This window comes from Perca flavescens, chromosome 5 (assembly GCF_004354835.1).
Source record: "Perca flavescens isolate YP-PL-M2 chromosome 5, PFLA_1.0, whole genome shotgun sequence".
In the NCBI taxonomy this organism is placed as follows: domain Eukaryota; kingdom Metazoa; phylum Chordata; class Actinopteri; order Perciformes; family Percidae; genus Perca; species Perca flavescens.
The window spans coordinates 18107924-18124737 of NC_041335.1; the positions used below are offsets into that span (position 1 = coordinate 18107924).

The 16814-nt window shown below is 41.8% G+C and overlaps 2 protein-coding genes across 3 annotated transcripts in view; both read right to left on the bottom strand.

Annotated features, from left to right (window-relative positions):
* The window catches only part of ank1a (ankyrin 1, erythrocytic a), a 116805-nt gene extending 107982 nt beyond the window's left edge, over positions 1 to 8823 (bottom strand). Inside the window, 1 exon segment of the mRNA XM_028577867.1 lies at positions 8652 to 8823. The gene's annotated coding sequence lies outside the window, so the exon portion shown is untranslated.
* A 2890-nt stretch (positions 8824 to 11713) lies between these two features.
* Positions 11714 to 16814, bottom strand: part of ebf2 (EBF transcription factor 2) — a 31545-nt gene continuing 26444 nt past the window's right edge. For both annotated transcript variants that reach the window (XM_028577941.1, XM_028577940.1), the window contains exons 9-16: positions 15908 to 16038; positions 15556 to 15682; positions 15324 to 15412; positions 14683 to 14748; positions 13897 to 14071; positions 13622 to 13804; positions 13350 to 13520; positions 11714 to 13171 (exon numbers count right to left, since the gene is read on the bottom strand). In XM_028577941.1, the coding sequence (XP_028433742.1) occupies positions 13140 to 13171; positions 13350 to 13520; positions 13622 to 13804; positions 13897 to 14071; positions 14683 to 14748; positions 15324 to 15412; positions 15556 to 15682; positions 15908 to 16038 (974 nt within the window). In that variant the 3' untranslated portion in view covers positions 11714 to 13139. The remainder of the gene's footprint in view (positions 13172 to 13349; positions 13521 to 13621; positions 13805 to 13896; positions 14072 to 14682; positions 14749 to 15323; positions 15413 to 15555; positions 15683 to 15907; positions 16039 to 16814) is intronic.

The window sequence follows — 16814 nt, forward strand, 5'->3', positions numbered from 1 at the left end:
ACATACCACCTAGGGGCGGCCTCTAGCTCACCCAGTAAGAACATGATCCCCATGTAGGCTGAGTCCTTGGCAGCTGCCTGGGTTCAAATCCAACCTGTGGCCCTGTGCTGCATGTCGTGCCCTCTCTTTCTCTCCCCCTTTCCTGTCTATCAACTGTCACTATCAAATAAAGGGAAAAGCCCCAAAAAATGATCTTTAAAATAAAAAATAAAAAAAACATACAATCTCCTGGCTGCTCTTATGCAAGGTCTGACAAATAAAACACAAAATCATCTTGAACACAAATAAACAGTTGTACAATTTGCCTTAAAAGTGAGAGAGATTTAAGCATAATATGCATGGTCATCTAGCATTGTGGATTAGTGGTTGTTCACTTTTAAGGCCCCTTGTGGACTTTCCAGTCAGTCATTCTTGACTCATTCAACTTACACCCACACCACACAGGTGAAACTCTTGGGACAATAGTCTCATTTCCTGCTCTAATTTAGTCATCCTCATCATCAGAGACAGGTCACATGGACGCACAGGCACGGAGAATATTTCTCAAACCGACACTTCATTAAATCAGTCATGATGACAGGAAAGCTAATAATGCATCTTATTGCTTTGCATCAGTCATACTAACATATCAGCCACAGCAGTAGCTCATGTAGAGATACAGCAGATGCTGCCGGGTTTTACTATGCCACTCATGTTGAATCCACCTCAATATTTCAAAGTCTAGTGTGTTTTATTGGCAGAGGTCCACAGCCTACAGTGAGATACAGTATTCCGCAGGCCAGTGCCATCCTCTGCACCATCAACTGTGGCTTATAGAGTTATTTTAGCAGCAGTGTTAGTCACTATCAGCCAAAATGAGATGATGGGATGAACAAAAACCCTTGCTGTATTTGTGCTACTACAGTATGGATGAACACTGTGGCCCATTTTGTGATTTTAAGTGGATTAAAGCATCATAATACTGCCCGTTTAACCATGTGAAACAGATTATGGTTGGTCGTCACAGAAGATCAATTGGAAAGGCAAGAAACATCCGAGTAGGGAAGACTAAAGGTCAGACAGCACCCTCTATTGATTAATAAGGGGTACTGTAACAAAAAGGGACAGGAACATTCACTGCATGGGTCTACAGCCAAACATGAAGGGTACTAACCTGCTGTTGAAATGTGTTCATTTAGGAGCCTCTAATCAACCAACATAACAGAACAATTTACCAGTTACAATAATCGACATCAGTGGTGCGTTACAGGAATAATGTACAGGACTAACAGGACAAAGACAACAAGTGTGGTAGGATTAGGACTAATCCATAATAGTGATTACACCATGGATCACAGTGCCCCCCGTAGGCTCATCTTGCAGTACTTTGAGTGAGCGTACACGCACAGCAGAACTCAACACTGCACTGCAGCACATAGCCAACTCAGAGCAACACCACAGGACTGCACAGCTCAGTGCTGCTCCGAGAACACACCGTTCAGATAGAATCACGTGTCCTAATGAACAGGATAAAACCTAGTGCACGTGAACATGACCACTGAAATTTGTATTTAATTAGTGCCGATGATGGACAGTACAAACAGAAACAACAGTTTTCATAAGCAATTTATCATGCAAGCAGGTCCACATCTTTACAGGTGGTGAGAATTATAACAAGCATCTATTAAGAGCGTAATGCAATCCAACACCACAAACTGCAGACTAAGAAATGACCATTAAGTTAAATCAATACATCTCATCTCAATCCCCCCCCCTCGACTGGCACTGCACCAGCAGAGAGAGCACTGATTGGTAAAGCCATATGGCAGGTAACAAACCAAGGGCAGGCTTCATGTCCACACTGTGGCGTGGCTCAGGCAGCCTGCCACCTCATCTGATTTGGCTCCTTATTCAAGGGAACCATGTAGACCAGAGTTCAGTGTAAATATGCCACGAGAGTCACTGACACTGCACCATCACCAGCTCGGGGGTGTGAGCAGCAGTTCAGAGTATTCCCAAAGCCGCAGAGTCAGCAGTGAATATCACTGCCACACCAACTGGGAATGGCAGTGGCCTTCGGCACATTGACAATCATCGCTGTTGCATACAGCGGATCTTTCAAAGCACAGCACAGCAGTGTGTAGGCAAAGCAATACTTTGTTCTCAATTGGCCGTTTAAAAAGGAGGCCTGTCTAGTGATTGTAACAATTACATAAGGGAGAGATGCGATGAGTCTGCAGCATTTCTTGATCAGAGTTACAAAAATAGCTCAGGTTGAAATCCCTTGCAACCATTTAGGTGAGTCTCTGACCACAAATAACAGAAGCTGTTATCTTTGAAGTGTGAAGTACAAGAGCTGCAGGTTTAGCAGTGCAGGCACTGAAAACACAATTTGTATAGATGGGAGAACATTGGTACTATTTTAGCTCTCATGATGTCCTCTGAAACAAACTACAGTAAGTGATTAAAGATCTCTGGAGAGCAGCTCTACAGAGAGAAAATGCCCAAAATACTAACTGGAGCATTTTGTCCACATAGTGCCTGACCAATGAATATCAGAGGATAAAAGTTGAAGAGGATGCTGTGTGTGATGCCCCAAAACATGAAGCTGCACCAGTTGAGGGACAGACCGTATATCCAGTTTACTTCTGCCATCTAGTGGTGTCATAGTGCGATTGACTTCTAAATACAACAAAGCTGTGATCAATTGATAACTGAGGTGCTGAGTTTTGTCTGAACCTCTCTGAGTGATAGTCAACTGATGGGTAGAAATGATGACATTTTTAATAGGTTATGCACTCATAAAACGATGGATTGGAAAGTTTGTAAGTACACCAGAAGTTTATGAACACTTGCCTGCTCTCTTCTGCTCTCTGTTGCTTCTGCTGCTGCTGCTGCTGCTACCTGCAGTTAGACGAGTGCTTAGGGCCGTCTACAAAGTACTACACCGAAAAGAGATACAACAAAAATATTTATTAATTTAATGATTAAATAAGGTGATGTCTCCAAACTTACCTCCGTTATTACTTGTCTCCTGCTAGTTATACTACAGCACTTAGTTAAAAAAAAAAAGTTAAATTAAAAAATATTTTTGTTGCATCTCTTTTCGGTGTTGTAATTTGTAGACAGCCCTAATCACTCGTCTTACTACCGGCAGCAGCAACAACAGCAGAGAGCAGAAGCCAGCAGGCAAGTGTTCATAAACTTCTGGTGTACTTAAAAACTTTTCAATCCATTGTTTTATCAGTACATAACCTATATGTACTAGTGTAGAAGTTTGGTATCATTTCGGGCATTATTAGTGGGGTCATTTACAAGATACAAACCTGGGTCCATTAGCCCCTGTGCTAAGCTATTCAGCTGATAACGCTACTCTACGCTAACTCTCCCAATGTTAGACCCAGCTGAAAAAAGCTTCTGGGGGGGTGTTTGGCTTGAGGTCATGGTGCAAAGGACCCTAGGGTTAAATTACTCCAAACCATCACTTTAATCATTTAACAAAAACTATAATTTATTGCCAATAATGTAGAGAAGCAGTGTTTTTTTTGTTTGTGAGGATAGAGAAATGTTATGAGGAGGGGAAAAGATTTATGACCTGGATGCTTGGCTGGCACACAGGGAGAGACGAAGTGGACATGAGGTTGTCTGATTTTTCATCTAATGATCATAAATTACCTGTAACAGCAAATGAGACTACCACTGAAAAGAACGCTATTTTTATATAGCTTTTATTCATCCCTTTGCCCGGGTCCATGACCATCAAAAAATGACTTACAGCAGGTAGAACGGCGCTACAGTTACACATTCTGAAGGGTCCCAGATTAACACCACAAAAGCCTATGTGGCCAGGTAAAAGGTAGCAGGAGATATCTTTATATAGGCCTAATTTTATTTTTATTTTATTTTAGAAGTTATCTGTTGTAGTTACGGCTGATACTGGGGACGCAACTAAAAGCTAAAGGGGAAAGAGACGACGAGGGAAACCCAAGTCAATCTTTGTCGGGCTTTTAATAAATAGAGACAATTAGGGGATTTAAAATGATTAAAAACTGAAAAGTTACAAATAGCCACTTTAAAGGTCCCATGGCATGAAAATTTCACTTTGAGGTTTTTTAACATTAATATGAGTTCCCCCAGCCTGCCTATGGTCCCCCAGTGGCTAGAAATGGCGATAGGTGTAAACTGAGGCCACATACCAAAACAATCTTTTTTTTTACCCGTTTTCCCTGGATTCGTTTCAAGAATAGTTGCGTCCAAACGAATCCATTTGTAAATGACTCAACACGCTTCATATTCCAGGCCTATAGGCGGCGATGTTTCTGCTACAGAAATTCACCAAAAAACGGAGAAGAGCATTGTCACTTCCACTTCCCATCATAACATGACTACCTAGACTAACACTCTCTTAATACATCCACGGACTATAATAACTTTCACCACTGCTCATTTTATAAAGGCCGCCGCAAGAAAACTTGTCTTTGTTTACATTGTATAATATGCTGTTTGATTGCTTTTTATTTTGCAATTCTGTCTGCCATCAGACATGATTGCAGCGCGCTAGCTAGCATCGGCAGTCAAACAAACATCAATGATCCATGAATGATGTCTTTTTGATAATCTACGTTTTTCTTGGGGTAGCCTTTCTACAATAAGCCGTGGTAACATTTACTATAATCCGTTCAAGGAGTTGATAAGCAGACAGATTAGCTAGCTAGTTGATAAATTGTCTATTTCCACTTTATAAACAACCATAAAAGCTAACGTTAGCTACGTCTCTGCTGTAGCGGTCAGCTACTTTAGCGATGTTTAACGTTGGCTACATAACGTTAGCAATATATCTTGTGTAGAATCTAGGACCGGCAGGGCAGAGGGAAGTGTCAGGGAGCAGAGACAAACTATTTAGATGAAGTGAGCTGGTTTGACCATGGAGATGGGATATGCCGGGATATGCTCACTTAGCTTCACCGAAGTCGTGTGTGACCGGCGTGCACTAGTACTAGTGCGGGTAAGAGGTTGAGGGGTGTGGTGGTGACATCATCAATACGGGGTCGTATTCGTCGTCCAAACGAAGCCAAACGAGAGCCGTTTTCGAATTTTTTCACCCTGAGACCAGGTTTCAAAAAAAGTGCGTTTTCAGGCAGTGCATTTACAGGAGTCGTTTGGACGGTCGGCACAAACGATGCAAAACGTGCGTTTGCACAAAAAAACTTTTCCGTGTGGATGGCCCCTGAGCCCTGGGTATTCTGCTCTGCCTTTGAGAAAATGAATGCTCAGATGGGCCGATGTGGAATCTGCTCCTTATGAGGTCATAAGGAGCAAGGTTACCTCCCCTTTCTCAACTTTGCCCGCCCAGAGAATTTGGCCCACCGATGAGAGAGAGACATCATGGCTTTGAAACGAGCAAAGTGGCAGTTGGTCAAGGCCACACCCCCCCCCTCCACCTTGCCCCCCCTCTCTCCTCAATAGCTACAGACACAGAAATGGCACATACTAAGGAAAGCTCATTGTTGGACTGGCTCTAGTGGCTGTAATTCTGCACCAAGGCTGAATTTCCGGGAGAAAGAAATTTCAGAGACTGTATTAGGGGACCACTAAGGCCTTTATAAAAGCATCCAAAAAGCAGCATGTCATAGGACCTTTAAAATAAAAACGTAATGCTTCAGAAAATGGTCAGCAATAATGTGAAGTTTTATTTATAAAATGCTAAATCATGATCTTGAATCTTGAATATATTTCTTGAACCGTTTCTTTTTTCTCCTAGCCTTTTGAATTAATAAAAAACATATAATATAAAAATATATCCAGCACATCAATATAGCAGCAAATATATTTTTTAAGTAAAGATTTTGTGGAGTAATGGTGTCCTGTGCAGAAAAACCAAGGACCGTGACAAAGCGTTGGTATTTGACAAGTCGGGGGAGGCAATCCCAGCCCACTTTTTCAGTATTTCGTGTACAGCCTCCTTTAACTGACCAGGCCTGTGTGCACATAGGTGTAGCGTTGACCTCAATGAAGAAGGTACAGGTAAGACTGACAAGAGTGAAAAGGGCAAAGAGGGAGAATTAAGAGAAGAAAGGAACTGGAACAGGAAGTGGAAAAGGCATCAAAAGGAGAAGGCAGGAGACTGGTGTCAGTCTCCCTGAGTTCCATGCCCTTCCCCTCGCTCCTCCCTCCTCTCATTCCGCATCTCCTCTCATGTCCCTTTTCCTCTGTGTATTTTTCTTCCCATGATTCCTTACACTTGGCTTCCTCTGACCCTGGAATTATTCGATCCTCCTCTCGGCTCGATTCATCTTTTCCTCACAGGTGGCTAACCAACATTACGAAACGCCTCTGGATACTTGTCAGTATTAATCTGTCACTGTACCAAATTTCTGAATATTTTAGTTTAAAATTCAGTTTAGTTACATTAAAAGCAAAACACAAGGACATCTGGCAATATTGTTTCAAACCCTGTAAATCTCAGAATACAAGAATACCCTCTGTGGACCGTTAACAGTAATTACTGGTTTTCTTCTTTTACAAGGTAAACCAGAGCCAAAACAGACAGTGACTCCCCTCCTGACACCCAGCGAGTCCTCACTTTGTCCCAATCTGTTCCTTTAGATGTACCGCCTGCCTCCCTCCACCTGTCTCCTATTCTTCCTTTCTAATCAGGCGTCGCTGCCAATCAATTTGATCGCCATGACAACATTTCGCATGACGCCCCCTCCAAACACCGCCACCACCCCTATAAACAAAAACAAAACAAAAAAAAGAAGCTGAATTCCGACAGCTCAGGATTGATGAGGGTGAGTCCTGTCAAAGGCCAGAGATTAGATTAGGACTGACGCACGCACACACACACACGCACACGCACACACACACACACACACACACACACACACACACACACACACACACAAACCACAACACAGCTCAGAGGCAGCAGGTGCTTTTGGTTAAACCTTAATTACATGATCTCTGATTTCTCTAATTGATATGGTAATGACTATGTAATTAATGCAAAAGCAGAAATACCAGCAGCTCTCCTAATGAATGGATTTATTTGATTAGATATCCTCCTGCATATTTATGCATGCTGGTATACAGAAGACGGTGAGACATAAAACGGTTGTTTGTGGTTGTTGTCACAGTGTTGCTACCACTTGCATGCTGGATGTGACAGAATTTGACACACAAATACACATATGAACACAAATGAAGCTGCTTGCAACAAAATGATGCTGAAAAAAATACTGTAACTAAAAGATTCAGTGTGTTTGCTGCCTCTTATAGTGAAAATGATTCTAGGGAAGAACACTAGAGATTAGGGGAAAGGGAAGAACTTGCTCTTTCACAAGTAGGTGGCGCTATGGGGCTGCCTCAGACACACAGGAGCCATAGTTTGCATGACTAGAGATGATCATGAAGAGCGCTGATGCACCAACTGAAATTGTAAAATCACTAAAGAAAAGTTGCCATTATAAGACTGAAGATATTTTGGTTTTAAGACAACTCACATCTGTTTAGAGCAGAATTAAAAAGTTGAAACCCCTCTACACACACACACACACACACACACACACACACACACACACACACACACACACACACACACACACACACACCTTCTGGGAATGAGAAATCATTTTCCCTGCTTGCACCAAAACGTCCTCTAATATGTGTCTCCATATGTCTTTTCGTCTTCTCTTGTGAGGTATCTAGCGGGAAGCATTTGAGAGGAAGTCAAGTGAAAGCACATGTGGGCCCTGACCAGGAGCAGAGACCTCAGGCCTTCTCCATCTTTCACTTAGCCATAACCACACCACTCAGACACTGCTTTGACAGCTGATCTGGACACTTCTGTCTGTACCTGTCTCTCTAAGTAAGTCTATAGGTTTGCAAAAGAGAGAAAAGAAATCCAATAACCTATAAGACTGACAGTTACCACACAAGCTGATGTGCTGTAACGGTTTCAGAAAGTGCTATGGTTACGTCAAAAGAATTCAAAGCAGCAGTTTGGGTTTTTTTTACCATAAGGATGTTTTCGATGGGGCTTTTACTAAAAGGTCAATAGGCCTACATCACCTACATCCCATGACAAGGGCGCAGTAGCTTACTTGGGTAAGCATGAAAATGCATCAGGTTTCTCCACTTTGAGGAGGAAATAAGGTCTTCCCAGCTGTCCAGACTATTCTAAAAACTAAGCTCTCAACTTAAGTTGCTGAGTCAAAACATTTTTTTCACTGAGCAGTTGAAAATCTGCCACAGAAGTCATTTTTCAGACTTAAATGATTGCCTCAAGGATTTTCATTTAAAAGCGATAGTATAAGCAGCTGAACTGGCAACAAGGCTAATGTCACTTGTTTAAAAGCGTGGGGGAATATGAGTTTTATCCTATAAACCAGCAAGTCGGTGTTCCAAAAACCTGACACGACTGGCGTGTATGCCGTTTACTCTGGGCCTAGTAGCCTACTTCACAGCCAAAAGGGGCACAAGATATGAAAACATCAATCAAAACGACTATGAAACACAAAATAAAACTTTCCACAAGCTTGGGTTTGGATTTGCTGCTAATATCATTTGGTGAATCGCACATTTCACGACGCGCTGGCTACAGAGACAGACAGGAGAGGAGCTAATACCATTAATGAATGTTGGTGCGCTAGCTAGTTGGTTAACTAACTTACCTCTGAATAATGTGTTTCTTAGGGGGCCACTCGGGCCACGGTTGATGGATGGCCTTACAGAAGCCGGGTCAATTAGCCAGACTGGGTTTCCCTCCACGTCGGCTGCAGAAAGCACCGGGAGAGCTCCCACCTCTGTCACGCGGCCTGGCTGTAATTAATCACCAGTGTGGGGCCTTCTCACCTCACACCGGCGCGCGCGCGAAAACAGCCAATACGTGCGTTTGGCCCAAATTACATCCCCACTTCTGTAATCTGGCTAATTGTCAATATTATACTTAGAGGAGGAGAAATATCGTGACATAAAAAGTCTTCCCTACCAACAAATTGGCTAACAATGCAGACAAATAAATAAAAAGTGAAACCAGAGACAGGTAAATACATACAATTCTAGTAGGCTACATAGTATAGTGTAGTATAGTATAGTATAGTATAGTATAGTATAGGACCATACATTAACAGTTGGGTGTCACAGGCTTTATTTGAGTAAATTTGCAGACAGCTGTTAATGGTTTATTATGCATACAGGAGTAAAACCAGATATGTTAAATTATGATCACAAATATGCAACATACATAATTTCTATTTTCTATCTGTGTCTACAACTTTCTATATTCATTTAGGCTATGTAAAATCAGCATTAAATGAGTGATGGGCCTTTTGTCTAACTAAATGATTAATAAAATATGTATTTAACATTAGAAAACTTGTTAGGTTTGATAAAGATGCAAGGTCAAAAACAGATGGAACATACTTAATGACTTTAATAATGTGATTTATCTCTAAAAGCATCATTCTAGTTACACGTCTCACCCCATGCAGCTGTTACTGTGCAGTTCAGTCTCCCTTACACACAAACAGACACACAGGTACACAGAGCACAGATTGAGAGGCAGGGACAGAGACGTCACTCTGTGTTCACACAACGTACTCCTGTGGTCTCTGGACAAAAGCAGCAGCCTGACAGATGAGGTTTGTGTTTTGGGGGTGGAGCAATGTGTGTGTGTGTGTGTGTGTGTGTGTGCGTGCGTGTGTGTGTGCATGCACTTATGCATATGTGCATGAATGCATGTCTGAGCGTATGTGTGCATCTATGTGTAGGTGCCTGTGTGTGTTTACATGTGTGTATATGTGTGCATTTTATTGGGGGGGTGGGCAGCGGGGGGGGTCTCATGAGGCAGCCCTATGTCTGTCCCATCTGCCACCCCACTCTACTGACACCCAAGGGAATGGCAGAAAAGGTGGGGGGGTTCATTTTGGAAAAAGGAATCGGGGTCCAGTGGTCTAATGGGCAACAATACAGGTTTCAATGACGGGCCAAAGGCAAAGGACACCGGCTGGGTGCGTGGAAGCCAATCTAGCAATCTATTTGACAAAACAGTGGGCCACCACAGAGCTTGACAAGCTCTGTCTCAGTCTGCCTAATAAGGCACGCACACCCTTGAATGAGAAAGGGGTGCACTATATTTTACGCACACACACAGACATTACATACACCTGGGGCTAATGTCAGTATAATGCATGGCCATGCTGTGGCCGGAGGGCTAATTGGGTATATAAACACAAACACATCCCTTGAGAGGCAAGAGGGGAAGGGTGAATTTTGTGCTATATGCTCGCCTGTACTGTTACTGCAACTTAAAAATGGAAGCTCATAAGTACTTAAACAGTATCGATAATGTAAGATGACATGGTGTTTGCTCTCATATGCCCAGCAGCTAGATGCTCCTTTGAAGCTGTGCACACAGTGTGATGTGGAACCACTTAGTGGCAGGTGGCATCTCATCCTGTCTTTATCCAAACTGGGATCAGAAGACGATAAATGGCGCCGCCGCAGCCTCAACAAAAGCAATAACAACAAAACAGTCATGTGGAAGAGAAGCATGGCATATGGCTCTTGCACCACTGGGCAGAAAGAGCACTCAGCAAGATGAATGCTGAGATGCTGGGAACAATGCTGACTTTAACTTGTCAAATTAACAGCATATCAAAAGAGAGAGAGAGAGAGAGAGAGAGAGAGAGTAGGAATATAAGGAGTAGGAAGTGGCAGCAGCCTGAGATTTTTTGACACATGCCACTTGATGGTGACAAAGACAGCTCGGAGACAAACAGTGACTTGATGTTGGGGTCAGATCACAGACAATGTCAGCAGCTGTTTGATGTCCAAATGTTTCTCCCTGTCTCTGAGCTGAGTTGTTGATACACTGTTTGTCCATACTTGTCTCATGCAAACACAAACAGACAGACGTGCATCCGCTAGGTGCTGCCCTGATCCCTCGCTGCTTTGAGCGCTATGTTAATGAAACAGTTGCCGTCTCCTGGCATAACAGTAATTACCCGATCAAAATAGAGTGGGTAATTAACTGCCCTTCTTTAGCATTGCTAATTACATTAGCAGAGAAGGGTCATTTCATTGGAGCAAAAGAGAGGAGAGAAAGAAAGACGGGATAAAGCAGTACCAAACAAAGACCGAAAAACTAGGCAGTGGTGAGGCACATGTCGAGGCATGTGTGTGTGTGTGTGTGTGTGTGTTTTAAGAGAGAGAGAGAGAAAGAGATAGAGAGGAGGAGGCCACATTGGAGGGAGACTCATGTGGTTCTCACTCGGGCCCCTAGAGGCTTGGTCCTCAGAGAAAAGCAGGCTTATTGAAGAGGAGAGAGATGGGGGGGTGTGTTGTTGTTTATCTTGACATGCTCTACTCAGTCTTTAACGCTCGCATCACAATTAAGATGCTGCGGCTCATCAGCTAGGTATACAAAACAGTGTAGCAAGCTGCACGAGCACACAGGTGATGGGCACAGTCAAAAATAGATCCAACCCAACCCTGAGATGTGGAGTCTTGTAGAACCAGGAAATGTTCAGATAATACAGTGTGTGTGTGTGTGTGTGTGTGTGTGTGTGTGTGTGTGTGTGTGTGTGTGTGTGTGTGTGTGTGTGTGTGTGTGTGTGTTTGTAAAATAATTAATGTGTAATTATGTGTTCCATGTAAGAACTAAAATAACTTAAACCAACATCAGTGACTTTTTTCGTATTTGTTTTATTTGGAGCACAAAATATAATTACACCTTGACTTGAGATATACAAATCACATTTGCACCATTTTTTGTACCGTTTCAAAGAAAGGTGGCTTCAAAAAACATAATAATAAATTGCTAATACTTTTTTTAAATAAATAAAATTAACCAAACGCTAAAAACACATTTGCAAATGTCATCTACTCTGTGTTCTTAGTTTTCACATCCTGAGAATGAAGTTTGTGTTGTGATGACAGAAATCAATGAGTGAGAACAGCATGATATGGGTTAATGAACACCTAATATGCCCCGTTCTTCAATTGAGCAGTTTGTGCTTTCATTTACTGTACTGCATAGTGACTGGAGACCTGTACTGGGTTGAGAGGTTTAAAATTAAACTGTAAAATCTATAAGCTATAGTCATATAAATTTGCAATGTTGAGTGAAATAATATCATTGGTGTGACAAAGCATGCATTATAAGTGAAATTAAAAAGGATAAGGCTAACTAACATTTTTCCTTTACACAAGGACAATAACCTCCTTCAGATGTGAGCACAATATTAAGATTTTGTTATGCAAGAACCTGAAAACTGGGGGATGTTTTGTTCCAAAAAAAGTGTGTTACTGTTATGTTCTCCGCCATATTTCCCTATGATCATTCAGCAAATTAATTAGCAATTGTTGAGATAACTTTATTTCAGTAACAGTTGGAAAAGGACCACTTTATAAAAACACGTTTATATTATTCCCTAAACTACCTATAATAAGTTAAATTGCTTGTTCTTAAATAAATCAATATATGAATTCCTTTAGTAATAACCCTTGAGACAAAGAGTTCTCCCTTGTAAAACCGCAGAGATCAGAACAAAAAATAAAGGGTCTATTTTTCTGGAATGTAAATTGTCTTCAAAAAGTCTACTACAAAAAAACTTCTCGCTAACTCACAGACAGTGTACACACATGCCATTTAAGTCCATACACAGACAAATAGCACCCTGCTTCTTAGAGCTTCTTAGAGTCCGTCAGTGCTCTCGCAACGTGTCCCGTACGTCTCTGGCCAAGGTTTGGGAAGGTTGTTGGAAGAATCACGTAATGCATGTGACAGCAGGCCAGAAGTAAATACAGATGCTTTTGAAGCTTCAGTTCTCCTTTTGTTTCCTTTCAAAATGCAGACACTTCATCACACACACACACACACACACACACACACACACACACACACACACACACACACACACACACACACACACACACACACAGAGAGAGTAGATGGCTGGTCTTTGGACATTTTCGTACCCCATCCTGTTCATCCAACTGGATGAAAAGGGGACTAAGAAATGGCAGGTGTGGGGGGCTCAGGAGGGAAAGTTATACATGGTCGCTAGTGATCAATTTTCCATTCTCCCTTCCCTCTTAATGCCAAAAGAGAGGCTAAGTGAAGCAGTGGTCTGGGGTAGATTGGAGTGGGTGCTTTGCTACATCGGGGGAACAACCAGGCCCGTCATTGCTGGAGAGAAAAAAATATACAAAATCTATGATTCTAATCAATCAGGTCTTGCATTATTGTACATCCAGCAACTTCTTTTCCGTCTTGTTCAGTCAAAGCTTTCGAGCGGTTAGTACAAGAGGTTAGACTGCATTCGTGAGTTCAGACAGGGGGGTCAGATAGTGAGTTGGATGGCTACCTCTGAAGCTGTTCCCCCCTGAGGCGGGGCAGGCCGGGGAGGGAGAGCCCTGGGGCCTGAGAACGGGAGCAAAAGCACTCTTCTGTTTAGCAGCAGACGGGAAGGAGGAGAAAGGCAAGAGAGACGATGAAGAGCTGGAGCTTCCTGGTATAGTAGGGCTGGAGGGCATTACTGTGGGAGAGAGAGCAACAATCAGTCTCAAGTCTGAATATCACAGCGGACTCAGAAATGTTAATTATCACAGAAAAGTATAGATCATTATAAGGTCTTACTGTAGGGAGAGCCTGTGGGGGAGGCACTGCTGAAACCAGGAGAGCCAGGTACTCCTAGACTGGTCATGGGAACTGTCCCATAGCCTCCAGTCATGCCTCCGCTGCCCCCGTAGCCTGACTGCTGAGGAGTGGAGGCTGATGGGTAACCCCTTGGAGACAAGCTGCTGGAATTTCGAATGTAACCTGGAAGAAAAATGAAAAGGTTGGGTCTGTTCTGAGCTTCATTAGTGGAAAAAGAGCTAAGTAGTGAATGGTTTATGTCCCATTCTACTCACCTTGGCTGCTCTGTCCATGCTCCCCGATGCTGACGCCTAACTGAGAAGGATAGGAGCCCAGGCCCATGACACTGCCGTGGGCTGGTGAGCTGGGCAGCGCCTGCAGCTGACTGTGAGGACGGGGGACACTGTAGAGCGCCTCGGCGATGTCGGCCGCACGTTTCAGCAGCATGTCCTACAGGAGATACAATGACACAGAGTTTAGCAATGGCTCGCAGTGTCACAGATACAGAGAGAGGCCAGGTGATGCACTTTTTAAGCTGTCAAGATGTTACCTGTGCAATCCCACGTGTCTATAACCTGACAGGAAACAGGTGAGCATTAAAAAATCCCTAAAGCTGTGTTTGTCTGAGCTATGTCCAATTAGTCCACTGTTTAGCTGCTTTTTGGCAGCTGAGTCAAATCTCAGATGTTGAAGCTTCCTGACACACAAACACTGAGAAACTGAAGCAAAAACATCTGCTCAGAACTGTAATACCATGCTGACAAAAATTACCTATCTCAAGCAGGTTTCCAATCCCTGCAAGTTAATTACTGAAATGTATGAAAAAACAGTGGCTGCCTCTGGAAGTTTAATAAATTATGGTATGCTTTGGAAAATGGTCAGCAGTAGATTGTGTAAAGTATACACAATTCATATTTAATGGGCTAAAATCACAGGTGTCGACTTTATATATATATATATATATATATATATATATATATATATATATATATTTATATATATATACCAATACGCCATTTTAAAGTATTTGGGGATATTGCATCAAAGCTGTTGCTGTTCACCTGATTACTGTGTGGATTTCCGTACAGGGCCTCCACAAGATCTGCCGCTCTCTTCAGGAGAATCTCCTGCAAAAAACAGATTTTATTACATTAATATCTTGATCAGAGTGTAGCATGCAAAGGGATTCTAATGACCTTTGAAGAAATCTCTCTAATGTATGACATTCCAAGGAAACTTTTTTATATCTCCAAGTGAGGAACTGTATTTATTCTATGCAAAACAAATCAGTCGGGATTCCTTCACTCTCATCCTTAGAAGAAATTATAATAAACAATTGCAATGAGAGGGGTTTGATTTCATCAATTTATAACTGGCTTGCATCTGGCTCTAAAGAACCGTCAATAGCTAGACTTGAGACATGGAGGACTTAAAAAAGGGACATTTCAGAAAACGATTGAAAGAAAACTTGTATTTCAGAAAAAAACAGCAAACTCTAATTTAAAGCTACTCCAATATAATTGGCTGATGCAGACATACACAACTCCTGTTAAATTCAATACATACAACAGTAATATACCTGGACTTTGAGGTTGAAAATTGTAATTGCAATAAAAATTAATAAAAAACACTGTCAAAAAAAAAAGAGTGTACCATGAACAGTTCCTTGAAAAATCAACATGATTATGATTACGTCTCAAACCTTGGCTAGTTTCTCTGGGTCACCAGGATGTCGAGGAATGACCTTTTGAAGACGTTGGAAACCGTAGTCTATAGTTGGCTCATTTAGGGCTGAAAAGAAAAACATATAAGAGTAAGAATAAAAAAGAAACATATATTGCAAATCAAATCTTTATCTTTATTTAAATGCCATGCTTAAAGACTGTTAAATACCTGACAACAACAACAAAGCACACAATGTGTTGTCTAAATACCTGTGTAGATGAAGCGTCCAGGCGCTCCCTTGCAAAATTGTTTGGATTTATAAGACAGTGTGACCTCCACGACCCCGGGGATGTGTCGAGGAGGTGTCTGGACACGGATAGCGTGCGGCGTGATTAGCTGAGGGAACAAAGGACGGCAATTGTGTCACAAAACAGCAACAAATTATTCCCCCCCCATGCCTGGTAAATATTTAGGCTAACAGAATACTGCGGAAAGATTAATTTGTGTAGACTACCCATAAATCATCTAAATAATGAGACAAGCCATATGCTATATATATCATTTCAAAATACACTTCAGACTTTACCATCATTAGTGAGATGTTTTGGAGACAATTCCTACCTCACTCCACACGAGCATGCTGCCAAACACCACCTGCAGCCCGTCAAAGAAGTTCTCCCCGATGACGATGACCATCGCCCCACCGGTGGTCCAGCCCTCACTGGGGCTGATGGCTTTGATACACGGGGTGGCTGTACCGGAGAGCAAAGCAAGAGTTACTCCGAGGGTTTCATTGCCGGATATACACCAATTTAGTTTGTTCAGGCTACGTCTAAAAAGCTCATTTAAAAGCAAACGTTATTTGTGACTACTTAATTCTATCTATGTAGCTTTTAACCGTGAACACCACCACAAACTGGATGAAGACCAGGGTGTTTTAGATCCATGTCAAATATAGGTCAAAAATCACATGACCTGCAATCCTATAGAGCAGTAATTAAAGTTCCAGTGAAATACATTGTAAGAGTATAATGGTGTAAAAATTTTAATCTTACTGAAGTATAACTATGGAAGTATCACTAACATGCAGGAAATTGACCCTGTGAAATTGTGTTATTATGGGATTATAAATATTGATACAAAAAATGTTTTAAGGTTGAGGCTGGCTGCTGTGAAGATATTTTCAACTACTTTATAATTACTGGGTAGATATTCTGAAGAACTGTCTAACAGTCCATCATATGTTTTATATGTAAAATATGAATCAACAAAGTAACTGGTTACTATGGCTGTCAGATAAATGTAATGTAGTAAACTAGGAAATTAAGTATAAAATAGCATTAGTTTGTGAGTACAGAACTTATATATTAACTTTGTTACAGAACTTTGCACAACAGGCAAATGTAATGTGTTTTTAAAAAATCCTTTATTCCAAATGCCATCAGTATCCTCAACCAAACCAAGTGACAACATCAATATGAGCTGCTATCTTAATGAATTTAAGCATATTTATTTTGTTTTTATCTTG